The sequence below is a fragment of the Chiroxiphia lanceolata genome, chromosome 3 (genome assembly GCF_009829145.1).
Source record: "Chiroxiphia lanceolata isolate bChiLan1 chromosome 3, bChiLan1.pri, whole genome shotgun sequence".
Classification (NCBI taxonomy): Eukaryota; Metazoa; Chordata; class Aves; order Passeriformes; family Pipridae; genus Chiroxiphia; species Chiroxiphia lanceolata.
Window position 1 is genome coordinate 86,974,777 of NC_045639.1, and position 18,740 is coordinate 86,993,516.

Consider the following 18,740-nt stretch of genomic DNA (forward strand, 5'->3'; position numbering starts at 1 on the left):
ACTATTGTTTAGCAAGTTTCCTAACATTAGGAGGAAGGTTGAGAGGTTAGATAACTGTCTATGCAGTTCCAAAATTAAAAATAAAATAGCTTACTAGGTTATAGTTTGTGTCAATAAGGATTGTTTGTTTTTTCTTTTTTTTTTTAACTTCCAATATATATAATTTTTTAATCTTTATAACATGGCATTTACTTTATATAGTTCTAACATTAAGATGAATTGGGGTTTTTTTTTGCTGGGGGACCAGGCACAGAGTGACCCAAGTAACATATTCTTCACAACTTCCAATAATTGGTTTTCAAAACTTTCACCAAATTTACCAGATGGATTGAGGTTACTCAAGTTCCACTAAACCTTGTGAATTATTTCATCAGGCATTAACCTGAACACTCAGTTGCAGGAAAATCAGACTATCAGACCAAGCACCTGCTTACAAGCAACAGAAAGCAATGACCACAGTCATGAAACTGCAGCAGGGGAATTTAGAATGCCTGTTTTGACAAAAAGAAACAGAGACCAACTTAGATTTTAGTGAACATTAGGAACACAAAAACGAACATAGTATTCCAAAACAGAGGCCCTGTCTAAACCGTATCTCACCTGTGGCAGTGCAAGGTGTTCAAGAGAAGTCTGTATGACTGGGACAAGTATAGGGCAGTGCTTTATTTTGAAGTCACGAAATAGCCTGCGACTTGTAAGCTTTTTGAACTAGGATTACAAATGCATAACCATGTCTTTCAATGAAGCTTAGCCTTTCTTCCATTACTGTTTCACTGACCCTAGTACCAACCCGCATTCTAATATACATGCAAATATACTGTCAGAGCAGTAACTTTTCCAAAAGTCTTTCATTCTCTGTCCCCATTTCCCATTCCAACCTTCACAAGCTGAATAATTTAAATAAACCTAATCTCTTCTCCTGTAGGAACCTTTCTACATTTTAGACAACTGCATCAAAAGATGTGTGACCAGCAGGTCAAGGAAAGTGATTCTACCCTTCGTACTCTGCTGTCTTAAGACCCTTCCTCTGGTATCCAGCTCTGGGGCCCCCAAAAATCAGAAAAACATGGATCTGCTGAAGCAAGTAGTCAAGAGAAGTGTCACTAAGATGACTGTGGGCTGGAATACCTCTCCTATGAAGATGAGCTGAGAGAGTTGGGGTTGTCCAGCCTGAAGAAGAAAGAAGACTCCAGGAACACCTTATAGTCTTCTGGTACATAAAGGGTGGCTACAGGAAAGATGGCTAGGGACTCTCTACTGGGATAGGACAAAGGGGAATGGTTTTAAACTGAATTACAGGAGGTTTAGTTTGGATATTAGAAAGAAATTCTTTCCTGTGAGGGTGGTGAGGCACTGGAACAAGCTGCCCAGAGAAATTGTGGATGCCCCATCTCTGGAAATGTTCAAGACCAGGTTGGATGGGGTTGTGAGCAATCTGGTCTAGTGGAAGGTGTCCCTGCCCAAGGCAGGGAGGTTGGAACTAGATGGCCTTTAAGGTCCCTTCAAACCCAAACCATTCTATGATTTGTTTCCTTTCCTCCTGGGAAAGGGCATTGGAAGTGCCATGACAACACACCTACTTTTCAAATAGATTACCTTAACTTTGCTTGAATATGTTTCAGTGAAAGCAGAGTTTAAGCTTTTGCATACAATCATCTTCAGGATGTCCAGTTTGACTCCAATGTTTTTTTAAAATATGTTTTGTTAAAGAAACCTTGCTTCTGGAGGAAAAAGTATCTGGAAACTTTTGATCTTCAGGACTTCAAGATCGAGGAGGGTTTGCAGAAAGTTTCATATGGCAAACACTCCATAAAGGTGACCAAATACAAATACATGCCTCTCATTGCCCTTAACAAAACCCTGAAAGTTTCACAGTGAATACATGGAGACTTAAAATAAACTGTTCTCCAGTGTTTCTGCCTCCACACCTCACAGAGTCCACAGGAACTCTCTTGATTCCCAGTGAGTTTATTTTTATTCATTTAATTTTCAGCATGCACTTGAAAACCCAGAAGTCCTTCATCTTCACGCTTCTCAATTTCAATATGCAAGCTTTCTGCCTCAGCTCCATTAGATAAAAATGAATTCAGACAAAATAAAAACATTTCTCAGATGCTGTATTGATGCCAGAACTTCAACTCAAGTGTTTCATTACTTGCAAAAGCAGTCAAAAAGCACTGTGAAGATAATAAAATGAAATTGGCTTCATATTGCTCTTAAATTCTAAGCAAAAATTATTCTGTTTTTTCCCAAGTTTCATTTCTATCAACAACATGGCATACTGTTACACAGAGGAACTTTCAAATGAGAACGCATAAATAGAGGTGGCTAAGAAAGTGAAGGTAAGTTTCATTCCAAGTGGCTGCTGCTACTCCTGCTACAACGTAAAAAACACGTCAGATTCAACGAGGCTTGTGGTCTAGTCCATGACCCTGTCATTTAAACTTTACTTAATGTTTAAATATAGCTGAACTAAAATAATTTATAATGTCGGTCCATATATTCTGTGTTTAGAAGGAAAAAATGTGACAGGATCAGATCATAAATTATTTAATATTCTGTATAGAATCTCAATTTAGAGTGAAGTATCTGAAAGAGCATTCCCAGTCTAAAAAATATATTTCATTATTGTTGCAAATTGTGACAGTTACTGAAAGCTGACACAAATGATGCCTCATCTACTAATTGTGTGTTAAGTTTTTCAAAGGCCCTTCTAAACAGTTAATGTAACATCAGCATATATACATATCCCAGCTAGAAGTATGAGTCAAATTAATTCTCCATTTATCTCCAAGGAGAACAAACTAAATGGCTGGAACAATACTGATAATTTAGATTCTGAAACAAGCAAGTAATAAAAAAAAAAGATATCAAGAATTATGCCTGAGGAGACAGGACAATGTCACTCATACCCATTAGCTGGGAATGAAATGGGTTTTCCACAGTTTTGTGACACTAAACCAGAGCAGAACCAAAATTTTGACACAGAAACATTAAGAGGTAACAATCACACATATGCTTTGTCCGGCTGTTTCGGCTCTTTTCATTTAGCTAGTCCAAGAAAAAAGGAGAGAAATATTTTAAATGTGTGAAGTATTACCAGCAATTCAAATTCTCAAGTTACCTCAGTGAAATTATCCTATAGAAATGTAAACATTTGCGCAAAGCGGTAACCTGATAAGAGTTACACCCAAACCAATATACCTCTGCTTTGCTCTTCTCAGCAGCAGCTTGCAGAGAAGGAGAGGATGCCAAAGGCTGAGCAGCATCAGATGATGATATCTGTACAAAACACAGGAAAGAAATGAGAAAGAAAATAAGCAAGAACAGCTGGGAAGTGAGGGAGCAGAGGTGGCTAAGAGACATGATTTTCATTCCTTTTCTTTCAATAATTTTGGTGGTGGTGGTTACACAACATAGAAGAAACATAAAGAGGAGACAAAATATTTTATCCTTTTTATTCTGAGTACAAGATTTAAAGGAAATCTTTCAGGCAGGAAAGTGTGACTTATAATGAAACTCACTAGAACAGAATATAAGCAAATGAATCTGGATAAGATCATATCACAGGCCTAAGAAAAATAATTAGGTTTCATCCGTTGTTCAATTTTTATCCAGTGTAACTACTGAAATATTAATGTCCTGAAGCATGAAGGCACACTGTCCCAGAGGAGGGGGAGAGAAGAGAGTGCCTTTGTTCTTGTTCATTGTAACAGAATACTTTTATTAAGAGGAATGCAAAATAACTCTGAAAGTTATACGTTAATTAAAGTTCTAATTAATTCTTCTCTAAGAGCACTCCAAGTACTTAAAGAGCTTAGGGTTAATATAAAGCTGCATCTTAACAGTGGGTTGACAGATCTCCCAGACAAGTCATACTTCTTTTCTAGGAATTGGTATGTAAAATTGGTATTAATACCACTAGACTTCCACAATTATCCAAATAGTGGAAGTTATATATGCTCAAGAAAATATCATTTCTCTAAATGTATTTTCATACATCTTCCTATCCTATTTCTCTATGCATAGTTGATCACTTTAATGGAAACATTATCTTTCTATTGCATTATAAAAATGCAACTGAAATAAATTTTCCAAACATGTAGATCTTCAGAGCTATAAAGCTGACACTTCTAGATTGTCTTGTATCACCTCCACTATACAGAAGGTAAATTTAGAAATAAATAAAGCTCTTACAGATCAGGTCATCATGTTGGGCCAAAATAACCAATTTAGATGACATGTTTTTACTTAGCCTAAAAAAACTAGCTTGCACTAAACGGAAACTGAAAGCTGATAAAAAACCCCACTCTACCTTCATGCCTCAACATCCTTTAATTCTTACAGAAAATCCTACCTGTATATTCATAGAATATATATATTTATTATTTTTACAAATTCAGAAACTCTGCCTATGCTGGAGGGTGGTGTAGAGCTTCAGGTAAGATATTTATAAGGTTTAATTTTAAAACCAAATTTTACCTGCAGAAATATGAAACAGAATCCTCATTTCTAAATTTACTGTTTTAAAATCCTCAGGTTATTAGCAGAGTTATGGATATATCTGCTGCAATGAACCAGTTTCTCAAATGGTAGCATTCTGTTGCTATAGGAACATTGGGATCTTGTTTATTCAGACTGCACCACATTGTAACAAAATAATGCCAGAAAAATGATAAGGTAACTATATAAGATACTGAAGGATGGACTCTAACATCATGCTCCTTACTAAGATCTCAATTAAATGCAAATATGTGAAATTCTGATAATGAAACATCTTAGGTATACTTTCAAGTTGCTAAAGTGTGATTCTTGGTTTGGGTTTGCAGTGTCTTTCATTCTGTTGTATGCTTCAGATTTTAGAATTTAAGCTTGATAGCTCTCACAGGTGAACAGCAGGTAACAGCTACTCATTACACAGAACCAGGTAAGCAGAATTTCATTTGGAGGTTAGGGGGAAAATGAGCATTATAGATGTTTGCAACAATTTCCATCCTCCCATAATAGTTCTTCTCAATCTGCATGCCATCTTCATAAATTAAGGGGTTATCTAACCTAGGAGAAGGTAATCCTATGAAGGGCTGAAAGCAATTATTATACTTTTGATAATCAAGTAGAGAATCATAGAACCAATGGAAAGGTGTCATGCAAGCTACAAGCAGAAGACAGAGTGAAATGCAGTTGCTATCTAGCATGGGATATATAACAGGATGCACAAGTTGAGAACTGCCCAAGCATAATATTTAAAGACAACCAGCAGCACTACAACCACTTCAGGCAAAAAAGGAGAACTTGAAAGCACACTTCACATATGCAAATATTCAACTAAGCAAGAATACAAAAGGCATACAACTGCAGCTAATCTTTAAGAGAAGACACATTACAATGTATAAAGAACTGATTAAGTTTATATAATGAAAGCAACAGCACGAGGTTGGGCTGCTGAACAGCTTTATCACCACTGCATCATGTTAAATTTGTTATCTACAATGCTGTGCTAGATAAGCAAAGCTGAATGAAAAAATCCAATCAAACTGAGCGGCTGGACAAAGCTAAACATGTGAACATTGTCTACCTAGAATTTTGTAAAAACTTTTACACCATTTCCCAGAGCATTCTCCTGGAGAAACCAGCTGCTCATGACTTGGACAGGTGCACTGTTCGCTGGATAAAAACTGGCTGCATGGCCGGGCAGAATGCTGCTACATCCAGCTGGTGGCTGGTCACTAGTGGGGTTCCCCAGGGCTCACTATTGGAGCCAGTCCTGTTTAATATCTTTATCCACGATCTGGATGAGAAGATGGAGTGCAGCCTCAGTCAGTCTGCAGATGACACCAAGTTGGGTGGGAGTATTGATCTGCTGGAGGGGAGGAAGGCTCTGAAGAGAGATCTGACAGGTTGGATCCATAGGCCAAGGCCAACTGAGTAAGATTCAACAAGGTGAAGTGCCAGGTCCTGAACTTGGGTCTTTTGGGAAAGAGCAGCTGGAAATGTGCCTGGGGAAAAAGGATCTGGGGGTGCTGGCTGACAGCCATCTAAATATCTACATCAAAATCCAAGACAATTTCCAGGCATACTTCAAATTCAAGTATAAAAGCACATGCTGATCTACTCTGATAACATGTTTGCACTATGCTCTGGAAAGTTGTCAACTAAGACACTCTTGATTATTGACACTTTAAAGTACCAGACAAAACCAATGGTGACTCCTGCAACCAATCACACATACTACTAGAAAAAGAATAATGGTGATGTGCTTGTGTGCATTATGAATGTAGTGCAGAATGACAACTAGCATTCAAATATATAATTTTGATTTTTAACTTAAGAGTAGCTGGATTTTTGATTAAGAAGTTAATTCAGGATTGCCTACAACAGAGAATGAAAGCAAGGAGCTGTTTCTTAAGTTTCCGTATTTCTTGTATGTTCACAAAATTTCTACTGCACTTCAGACCAAAAGACTTGTAGTCATTTAATTTTTAGCAATTCTTGAATCTCTTTCCATTGTGTGCATCTTGGGACTCCTTTTTAGAAAGTCAATACAGCAAAAATAGCCACTTTGCATAATAAAGCTCAATACTGTCTTTAATGAATGCATTATCAAACCATCTAGAAAGTTTGCAGCTGAAACAAATACAAAGGTGCCCTCGAGTGGCCAGTTTATACATACACAATATGCAGGGAAATAACCTAAACAAAGAGGACTACTCTGCTTTCATTTGGCAGGCTTTAAGTTCAGCTTCAACATATGTTTTTCTTCTTTCAGCAGACTTCTGACTTTATTACTATACATCTCCAACGAATGTTGACAACAGTAAAATCAGCAATTTATCTTAAAGCAGTAGCAATTATAGACTGCTATTAGATGCACACAAACACACAATCAATTGCTTGACATTTTTAAAGAGGCCTATTCTTGAAATACTGAAAGGAGTATAAGAATAGTAATGCACTATTAATAACACTTACCTGCAAACTTTAGGCTTCTGGCAAGGTTCTAAAGTTCTTTAGGCTAACTGGCAAGGCTTTTTTAAAAATTACTAAAATGTCTCCCTGTGCTGGTTTTGCTTGGGGTAGAATTAATTTTCTTCACAGTGGCTCGTACGGGGCTATGTTTTGGATTTGTGCTGAACACAGGGCTGATAATAAAGAGATGTTTTTGTTATTGCTGAGCAGTGCTTACAAGGAACCAAGGCCTTTTCTGCTTTTCATACTGCCACACTGGCAAGGAAGCTGGGGGTGCATGGGAGGTTGGGCAGAGACACAGTCAGTGACCCAAACTGACCAAGAGGATATGCCATCCCATATCACATCATGCCCAGTATATAAAGTGGGGTTCGAGGGGGACACGTTCAAAGTGATGGTGTTTGTCTTCCCAAGTTGCTGTTACGTGTGATAGGGCCCTGCTCTCCTGGAGATGGCTGAACACCTGTCTGCCCATGGGAAGCAGTGAATTAATTCCTTGTTTTGCTTTGCTTGCGTGCACAGTTTTGCTTTCCCTACAACCTTCTCTACAAACTGAGTCTTTATCTCAACCCATGAGTTTTCCAGCTTTTACCCTTCCAATTCTCTTCCCAATCCCACTGGTGGGGGGGAGTGAGCAAGCGGTTGCCTGGGGCTTGGTTGTCAGCTGAAGTGAAACCACAACACTCCCTCATTCAGTGCTTTAATGCTTGACACCCCATAAAAAGGTTCAAAGTCCCATGTTTTACAAAACAGAGCAGTAGTTGGCCTTTCAAAGAAGCCAGTACTGCTCTTCCATCAATATTATGAACACACTCGCCACTCCTCATCCCTTCAGAATGATCGTACCTTGTCACAGGAATAGGGTGAAGCTTATGCATAAGCTGAATATGTGCAGAGCTACAGACATTCATAAAATTTACATCAAACAGAGATGTAATTATGCACTGTTCTGGCAAATATAGATATATTTAATAGATTTGAGTACAAAATACTTTTTCCAACTCTAAACAAGAACATCTGCACCTACTGTTGCCCACTTTTTTTTTAGATTATTTAGCTTTTCCTTTAGATATTAGAGAGAGTTACCATGGCTTCATTAAAGGCTGGCACTGGATAAACAAAAGAGATGCTTTTAATCTCTTATTGAACCTCCTTCCACTTCCCCTGTCCAGCCTAACCAATGTTTTCAGTATAATAACTCCATGCACCAGTACAGGTTCAGTATCAAGTGGCTGGAAAGCAGATTTCAGAAGAGGACCTTGAGGTCCTGGTGGATAAGTTGGGCATGAGCCAGCATCATGGACTCACAAGTACAAGAGAGACATGGGTACATTGAAGCAAGTCCAGCAAAGGCACAATAAGATGTTTAAAGGACCAGAGCACCCTTCAGACAAGGAAAGGCATAGTGAGTTCAGGTTGTTTAGCCTGGAGGAGAGAAAGCTGGAAGGGCAGGGAGAGGGTAAGGAGCAAAGACTAAGGCAGACAGACAGCTGCCTGTGGTATCCAGGAAGAGGACCAAGAGGCACTGAACATAAACTGAAACACAGCAAGCTCCACTGAAACATAAGAATAAATTGACTCATTTTTTTTAGTGTGGAGGTAGTTGAATACTGGAACAGGTTGTCCAGGGAGGTCTGGAGTCTCCAGCCCTGGAGATATTCAAAATTCAATTGTACATGGCTCTAAGCTACCTGTTCTAGCTGACTCTACTTTAAGTAGGGAGAACTGCATGATGCCCAGAGGGCCCATTCCAGCCCACGCTATTCTGCAATTCTATAATTTAACTCATTCTAACAGAATGACCTTGAAAATAATTTATCCCCCTTTCACTATCCCTGCTTCAAGTCATAATTCTTGTACAGTATTTCAGTGCTTCCTACTGATGCCTATCTTGATTAACATATTTTTAAAATACTTCATATCACTTAATTCACAGATTTTTCACAGACCACTGAAAAACCCACTAGGGTTGCTGCAATACTGGGAGGAGTAACTGGTAACCTCTCTCCGTGACAATGACGGAATGCTTTGGAATGATAGCTACTATAAACTTACTGTTCACGTACCCTGTCATATCCCAGTTTATCCATCTTAAGGTGCCTACATAACATACTTAGTGCAGTAAATGTGTTACAGATTTAATCTCCCTTAAGATAACTTTCTGGAAGGTGTGCCATCACAATCTCTTAATGAACATCACATTTTAGCCAGTTGCCTAAGTTCATACTTGTTAAATTATACACAATGTCTTCGGAAAATGTGAAAAATGTTCCTGCAGTGAACTTAAGCCATAGAAAACATCTGCTTCATACAAAATTCACACACTTTCTTAAATATAGAAACTTTGTTTAGTATTCTAAAACATTGTCAGGACGTGATAATATATTCCCACTTCATGTAGTAGAATAGATTGTACCAGTTCATAATTTTTGAGACTGAAAGTATCTGGAATCTACTTAGTTGATTCACCATCCACGCTGAATAAGGCAATTTCCATAAGCATTCCTCTATATACTTATTTGTATTAAAAGCTGTAGAGATTGTTTGTGATAATACCTACATCTGCACTTGAGCAGCGTTACAGAACCTTCATTTCACATTTTTCCTAAAATGATGGACCAGAGAACTCTGAGATCTACACATTTTCATAGATTTTAAATATTTTTTAAAGTCAAGCTACTTTTAGTCAGCATTATTCTAATGTATATTTGATTTTTACTTAAATGTATTATTCTATTTAAAATGTAACTAGTTAATAAAACCACAGGTGTTTTTTTTCCCCATAGCTTTATTCTGCATTGCTTTTCAGTGAACCACAAGAAAAATAATTTAATTTTTCATATTTGCATATTTCTTATCTGCATGTTTGATGGCACTACTGGTTTCTGCTCTAACTAATTTTGTTATTGTAGTGTGCAATTCTAAAAACCGAATTTAGTAATACAACAGTCTTGTCAGAAAACAAAACATCTCATATAATTAAAAATTAGAAATAAAAAAATTTCTAACAAAAGATACATGAATTCTGACAACCAAAAAGTGAACCTTGACATATACTCCTGGGCTCCAACAGACGGAATACATTAACAGAGATGTACTGTTAGACAAACTTGAAAAGCTTATGAACTCGATAAACTTAACCTAAGAGAAATATTGTGCTGCATGCTTTAAGATAATCTGTTCAAAACAACTTTTATGCTACAGGAAGCTTTCACCACCATCAACTTGTAACAGTGGATGAGATCTAGGAAAGCCCCTTAAATTTTTAAACACCACTTCAGTGAAATTACCACGTTAAGGAAAGTGATCCTTCGGGCATAGCAGCCTGTTTCTGCACTTCTGTATTATCTGCTTATACCCAGAAGGGATTCATTTTACCAAATTGCAACATATATAGGCATCTCCAACTTAAATTGGTCCTAATCCAAGCAGAAAGTACTTCTGTTTCAAAGGTGATAATGAAAAGGGTCCTAAAAAGCTCACATGTCACCCCAACAATGCTAATTTTGATTAAAAATAGGCACAAGGTGCTCTCTGCAAAAGTAAGTCAAGAAATCTTCCAGAAGAGCTTTCCCTGGTGTAGCTCCGACACCCCATTAGAACAGTTCACAAGAACTGCTTTCACTTACTGTTACTCCTGAAAGTATTGTACTAGCAAGTGCTTTGATGCTACCAAAACACTTCGGGGGGGGCTGAAGGCTACAAGTAGGAAAATTGCCTTTTCTCCACAGTTGCCCCTCAGTTCCCAGGGAATCTTAGCCACCTTCTGGCAGGGCAGGAAGAGAGAAGGTGTCTCAGATGTTATCAGGACTGCAAAATAAAGTTTTAGAAACTGTCACAACACCCTGCAAAGGGGCATGGAAACACGTATTCCATAGAACTCCCTTCCTCACTCCATTCTTCTCAAACTTCCCACAGACTGATATGTGCTGGAAGCGTCGTCTTCCCTGACAACAGTATCCAGAGGAGAAAAGGTCAGTAGGAGACAGGAAGAATGCAGGCTCAGCTTTGCCTTTTCTTCCTCTTCCTTGTCAGGGAAAGATGATCACTGAATACAATACCAGTCACAGCACTACACAAGCCTGTGAGCTGGGCCAGGGCCAACAAATGTAACCCAATATAAGCACCAGACGACGACTGTAGGTGCTACTGTAGTTTTAGGATCTCAGCATAACTGTGATTTCAGACTACCCAGGTCAAACCTGATCATAGAATTATAGAATCACAGAATCAGTTGGGTTGGAAGGGACCTCCGAGATCATCAAGTCCAACCCTTGATCCACTACCGCCGTGGTTACTAGATCATGGCACTAAGTGCCACATCCAGTCTTATCTCAAAAACCTCCAGGGATGGAGAATCCACCACCTCCCTGGGCAGCCCATTCCAGTGCCTGATGTTTGGTGGCCTTGAAGAAATGCAGGTGACTGTGAATATGTGTGAGTCATCTATTGCTAAAATATTTCATAATCGGATTTTGTTCCTATCTCAAAGAGATTATACCATTTACATTAGTCAGTGAAAGAAAAGCCCAAGTAGGAACCAAGTACTCAGCAGAAACATGCAACTCTTCAGCTTGTCTGGATTCTATCCTTGCTGCTATGACAGAGATTCATATTAGACTGCAACACAATAAAGCAAAATCTGATTACTCATTCGAACATATTAAGGCAGCAGTGAACTACTAAATTAGACATCAAAATTCTCTGTTTAGAAATATCTTTGGAGTCTTTTGAACTTTGTAAAGAAGGACAATTTTAAACTATTCTTCCTATTTTCTACTTTGGAATAAAAGTAAAGAAGGGTAGCTGACAGTCTAATTCAAACCCCAATCGTATTTTACCTTTTAAGTGAAGCAATTTTCCCCCATTTCAACAATGCTTAATGAAATACACTTCTGCAGTTCCCAGGTTTGCTTTTTTTTTCCCCTTCTAAAATGAAACCATCATTCAATGATCCATTCTCTCAGATGAGAAAGGCAGCATATATTCTCACTCTTTACGCCCACACCTATACTTGCTTCACTGGCCAAGTTCACCACCTAGTAAGATGGAGAAGTAAGCTACATGTTAGGCCATACTTACATTATCTGGGGTATAGCTGTATTATGTTTATGCATAATATTTCAGCATAAATACAAATATATAAATAAAAATGTATTAACTAGATTGTATGTCACAGAAATAGATGTATCAAAAAACAAACAATCAAAAACTAACAAGCCTGTGAACTTCAGTCAAGGCTGACATTCTCAAAACTGCTTTGCCAGAAAAGCCCTCACCAACTTACTGCAGTGAACACACAACTACCCGATTAAACAGCTGGTTCACCATATTGTCTGTGTGCTACTACAGTGCATCTCACTGCAAGCAACAGTCTGGAAGTCAGCAGAAGAGGGGCTTGAAACACACCAGGATTTCTCATAAAGGTATTACAGAGAATGAGGTAAAACAATGTCACCAGGAAGAGTCATCCTATTTTATCCCTATAACATGGAAAAATATATTTAGAAAGGACTCAAAGTATACTGCTAAAGAACTTCTCATCACTGAAAGAGGAAAACAGAATATAAGGAGTCGTAAGTAAGCTACTTATTGGATCATAACACTCTGCTGTTATGAATGTAATAGACAATGTTTGTCAAACTTATAGAACCCAGGAATAACCTTCAAGAGACACAGAGGAAAGCAGTTAGCTCTGTCTCCAAAAGTTTTGACTCTAAAAGACATCTTAACATACATAATGTTTCCTACATTTCTCTTACGTAGCTTTCAAAAAAAAAAGTGACAGAATTCTCGGTGAAACTGTTTACTTACATTGAAGGCATTGACTGCATTTTTATCATAATACTTCTTCTTTTCATACTTATCCCTGATGAAAAACTCCACAGCTCTGGAAGTAGCTAGTTTAAGGAAAATATGCATTCAGATAAATAGTAACATTAACCTAAAAACGGTTATCCAAATTCAAAAACTGCACCAGATTCTTGCATCTCATTTTGTAGTTTTAAAACAGCAGAACAAATCACTCTACACAGAACAATTGCTATTGCAGTGTCCAAAATGAACTTATAATAAACAGCTCTCTGAGATCCAAAAGTCCTCCTTGAGAGTCTCCTGTTACAACAAACATCCCTGTGGGAGGGAAACAAAACTAAAACACTAGTGATAAAAAGATATTGAAGTAAAGATGGCAATAGCAGCAAGCATATTGATGTAGAAAACCAGAACTAGCAACTCAGTAGCTCAAATACAAAAAGGAAAACTAGTTTTTCCTCAATTATTCTCTCAGCTTCATAAAAGCAGCTCATCCAAAGCAGTGTAAACACTTTAACTTTAGTAAAGCTGATTCTTTGGTATCTGTAGAATAAATTTTAATTAATTTGTCCAGCAATGGGATTATCCATTCAAAAATTGTAATTGCAACTGTGGAAGCTCAGACTCATTGCCTCTTAAACTTCCAAAGCAATTTGGAAAGACACTTTAGCTCCACATACTACGTCCTGAGATTAACACTGAGCTCAGTCCCTTCACTCTGCGCACCAAATTATTTTGTCAAAAATCACATTTAGTTTCAAATAGTATGCAAGGATCAACTGAAGACACTGTTTCATAAAAGTTACAAACCCCAAAACATTCTTTTCTACCTCTTTCCAAATATATCTAAATTCTAAAGGGTATCTTGAGCACTTTCAATATACAACTATCTTAGTACTAATATTGCATTATCCTTTTTACTATCATTTTGAAAAAAAAAAATAAATCAACATATATTATTAAATCACCGATGAATGGAAGTTGTGTAATATGCACCTCCCACAACTTTACAAATGTAGCTAATTCTTAACGGGGTTCCCTCAAAAAGTTTATTTCCAAATTGCACTGAAAATTATCAGATTATATTAACTCAGTGGGAGGAGAAGATAGAGAAAGGGTATTTAATTTTTTTTCCCATGCTTTTGGGCTGCAACTGGATAACTGTACTAAAACATAACTAATACAGAAAAGATTCAAAACTTGACTGTTATAAAATACCCTTGAACAAACTAATCTTTCTTCAAATAAAATGTCTTAGCTATTTGCCACAATTAACATTTTCAGACACCACATTCAGATTGTCAAGTGTTCTAAGTTTTGGTTGCACAGACTTTAGGGTTAGATATTTCAGGTCTTTTGTAAAAGTATTTTTGTATTTTTAGTAGTTGCCCAGAATGCACACTTGATATTTCAGACAATTAGAAAGGTTTAATTCAAAAATTATTAACACTGAATCGTAAGTATTTAAATTTCATGAGGCTTATTTCTGAAAAATATCCACCTTATTCAAGTTACCCCCTTCAATATGCATGAATTTTTGGACCATGCCTAAGTTTCTTTAGATCAATAACCTACTGTGTTCTTGCTAACAAAAGAATTTTAAGCAACCTCGACAGATGCCAAAACTGTTAAGAATTGAGTAAAATGAAGAGACAAAAAAAATATTCACTCTATTCTTGGAAAAAAAACATTTTCCAACAGGAAGCTAAAGCTGCCATAGAAGAAACCATCACAATGATGCTCAAAGTTAAGCTTCTACACTACAGCATCCCTGCCAAGTACAATGGAAGAAAAAAAAAATACTTAAAAAAGGTCAGTCTTGTGATTAAGAAGCAGATGTGATCAGGGATCTTCTGCAAAAGATTTTGTGCAGATGCCACATACACATCTCTCCTGTGTGTCCACTTTACTACCTAAAAAAATATATTATAGTGCTACAGGAATTTACACACTAATACAGATGAATATATACAAAACTGATCATTACATGCAAAACATTTTCATAGTTCATCCAAAAGAATATTCAGAACATGAGAATATTCATAACCAGAACACTGGTGATATACAAAGTTAATTTTGTAGAGATACAAAGAGCAAAGAGGAAGAACAAAAACCACCCATAACACAACAGCTTGTCATGAATGCCAAGTAGGTAAGTAGATGCCAAGTTATGGGGAAACTGAGAAACAAAACAGAAAATCTTGGCATCACCTGTCCTGGTATTGCAGTTTTCATAAAGAAAACATAAGCAATGAAATATATTCAGTTGACTAAGTCCACCACTCAGAAGCTAACAACTGTTCAAAAGGGTACATAATTAAGTATACAGTGTGAACAAAGGAATTTTGTTCCTACTTTGGAAAGCCTAAAAATTAGACTTTGGGCTTGATCTGACAAGAAAGGCTTAGAGTAAAGCATTATTGCTTCTCATGCAATAGCACCAGTGAATTCAAGTTAGCTGCAGTAAAAATAAAATAGACATCTTCAAGATCCATTTTTGAGTACGTTTTAGTCAAAGCATTTCAGTCCTACGGCTGAAATAAAGTTCTGGAATATTACAGCTAGAATACTACAGTGCTATCTGGTTCCAGTTACTTTTTCTTATGGGGATGTATGTTTAATTCAAAAGCTACTAGAATATGAAAAAATGTATCTGTTTTGCTCAAGTGCATTTTATAAAGAGTAGTCCAACCCTTCCAAAAAAAAAATCTTCCAGCATAGCATATCGAGCATAGAATCTAATAAACAGAAGAACCAAAATCACTTTTGGACATAGGAGAATATTCAGATCCAGTTACAACTAAGTCTGTTTATCAGCACCTGTAGCCTGTATCACCATCAGGAAAAGAGAGTTGGGGAAAGATTCAGCTCACTCAACACTAGGTGTTTAGGATCTCATTACAGTTAAAGAGTTCCAGTAAGATCAGGTGAAGCAAATCCTACCGATGAAGTGACTTCACTAAATCGAGAAAAATACAAATCTAAGTTAATGCCACTATATATTACCCTAGTGATTCAGTAAATTAAAAAAAGGGGTTTTTTTGAGATAAGTTATTTATTGTCGGTAGACAGTTTTTCTTCCAACCCTTTCCTTCCAGGTACTTAGTGACAACCACACCCAAACACAAGGAGTGGCCATCAGAGAGGTTAGGTGTTTTTTATGTACTCCCATGCTAGTCACCCAGAGAAAGAAATCCATACTTCACTTAAGTAAGATCCAATGGCTTATTTACTTTACCATTCAGCTCATTATTTCCTGATGAGGAACTTCAGCTGACATTTACTCAAGAAAGATGGAATATTCAAGAACTCTCTAGTATCACTCTACCTTCTACATACAGGGAACTTATGAAGTCACCTCTTCAGAAAGCAAAAATAAATGGGGCTTGCCAAATCTCATTACAAAGTAGATTTGCAATAACTGAAGTAATTTAAACCTTTTCTGAACTGTTCTCAACTTCCACTCTCATTTCTTAACAACAATATCAATGAAACAAATAAGATGAGCTGTCAAATGTAGCAGTTCCTTGAAACAGTCATAACATCTAAATTGCATTAAAAGTCATTTCAGTGTGAAAGTCGAAACAAAAAGGATACTGATCTGTTTGGGGTCTTCGGAAGTTCTCTGGCAGATTAGCTTCATAGAGTAGTCTTGCTTTAGTATTTCCCATTTCCTGCATGCACTAAGGAAAAGTCGTAGAGAACAGTTAGTTGATGTCCATCAATACTTTAAATCTGGAAACAGTCAGAATGCTATTGGTGCGCTTAAATGACACTACAAGCTTTTAACTTGGAGATCTCTCTGTTGCCATATGCCTTGGGAGATGCTACCATGGCACAGGAGGGCTGCCTGCCAAGACTTGCTGGACAAAAGCAAAAAACACTGATGCTGTTTACAGCGTGAACTAACCCATCCTGGGAAAGACGGGCTTTCATCTCTCAAGATGGCTCTTCAGACCAGGAAGAAAGGAGTAAGAAAATTTGTCTGATGGCAAAAAAAAAGGCTTCAGACCGGAGAACGCCTAGAAAAGTCAGTGCTTGGTACACCAAAACAACATAACCAGGAATGATGCAGATGTGTGAATGCTACCCTACTGTCAACTACTGAAAAGGCTTACAACACATTTTCTACAGATACAACAAAGAAATAGCTTTCTGAGTCCCTGTGGGAAGGTAGAATACCAATTTCTGAAGTGAGTGTTTGGAACCTAAACTCATTACAGTAGAAATATAACACGTTAAGAACTACTCTGTTTACAAAACATTTAAGCTGAGCATCATGATATATGCAAATCCTTTCAAAATTACGCCTGGCATCCCTCCCAAATTGGAAACATATTTAAGATATTTTACCTGTATTTGTTCTGGCGTCCATTGATCCAAGTTGACAGACTTGACCCTTGATATATGGACCCCAAGATTTCGATGTATTCCCGCACATCTGATGCAAATAAAAACACCAGTGTTCCAAGAGGCCCATCTTGGACCTAAGAGGAATGGGGAAATAAATCAGTTATTTTCAAAATTCCATATACTGTGAAGATTTTCTTTGGCATAATTCCATACTGACAATCTGAATCAACAAGTTTGAATGAAGGCTCATAGCAGTGTCTCCAGGATATGTATTACTTTAAACAATCTCTGCTGTTAACAATTTTATTCACAGATTTCTACTTCTAAATAATGTCACAGAACATTAGTTAGCCAGACTAAGCTAGAAAGTCATATATTGTGTCCATGCCAAAAAAACCCAATAAACAAACTTTAGAAAGTTGGTTTACTAGCAACAACAGGATTTTGCTTGCATCTTGAATAATCCTTATGGCTATGCCTCAGATGCAAGCATCAGCAGAAATCAATACAAGTTGCTCATTTTTCTCCAATTAAAAGCTTCTTAAGACATGCACCTGTACTTAACTTGAAATTAAATGCAGGGCAATCTTATATTAATGCAACAAATCCTTTAATACCTCACACAGCACTGACTCTAGAACAGCAGCATGCAAGCTCTTAGGGAATGATTATATCAATTTGCAAAATCAACTGATAAAAATATCCATGCCTAAGAATGGTGGAAAAATGAGTATGTTCAGTACCCTTGATTCCTAAACTACAGTATGAGTTGCCATTCAAAAACTGATGGATTTTCTCACAGAATCAGGTTGATTTATGAACCTTTCCATCATTTCTCAGCCATGCCAGCATGTTGAGACACAGTTAAAGTATGTTGGCCTGAATTATTGCAGTGACACTTGGATTGTTTCACTTGAAGTTACTATGCAGTCTCTAATTAAACACATTTATATAATTTTATTCCAGTCCTGTACATCACAACTGTTAAAGGCACCGCTTTAAAGTCCATCTAGTTCTGAGCTCAAAGACTAAATAATTAACCACCAAAAGCAAGAAAACACATTGAAGAGCTTGAAAACATTTCAAGCAATTATTTTCTGCTTTTGTATGACAGCATCTACACCACTAACACAACTTCCGCATTTCAAAATCAATATATTGTAAGAACACTTTCCTGGGACCTAGAAAAGAATTTTATTCTTCCCTCTCCCAATCTTTAGCTTAGGGCTGTGTTGGTTTGACCCCAGCCAAACACCCACAGAGCTGCTCACTCACTCTCTCTTCAACAGGACAGGGAGAAAAGAGAAGGAAGGTGAGCAGACTTGCAGACTGAGAAGACAGTTTTAAAAAGTGAAGCAAAAATCACACACAAACAAAGGTGGGGAAAAAAGGGTAAAGAAAGGATTTCTTCACTACTTCCCATGGGCAGGCAGGGAGCTGTCCAACCACTTTGTAAGAAAGCTGTGCCTCAGTACACACAAGACTTGTTTTGGATGACACCACCATAACCAATAACATAATTTCTTCCTCTTCCTTTCCTTGAGCACTTATTGCTGAGCACATCCTCACATGGCATGGAGTGGTCAGTTAGAGTCAGCAGATGTCCC

General features: G+C 37.3%; 1 protein-coding gene across 2 annotated transcripts in view; it reads right to left on the minus strand.

The window, feature by feature from the left end:
- Positions 1-18,740, minus strand: part of SMAP1 (small ArfGAP 1) — a 91,221-nt gene that overhangs the window by 47,726 nt on the left and 24,755 nt on the right. The window contains exons 2-5 of one of the 2 annotated variants that reach the window (XM_032681632.1): positions 17,134-17,267; positions 16,378-16,463; positions 12,781-12,856; positions 3,205-3,282 (exon numbers count right to left, since the gene is read on the minus strand). In XM_032681632.1, the coding sequence (XP_032537523.1) occupies positions 3,205-3,282; positions 12,781-12,856; positions 16,378-16,463; positions 17,134-17,267 (374 nt within the window). The remainder of the gene's footprint in view (positions 1-3,204; positions 3,283-12,780; positions 12,857-16,377; positions 16,464-17,133; positions 17,268-18,740) is intronic. The other variant, XM_032681633.1, reaches the window with a different exon arrangement.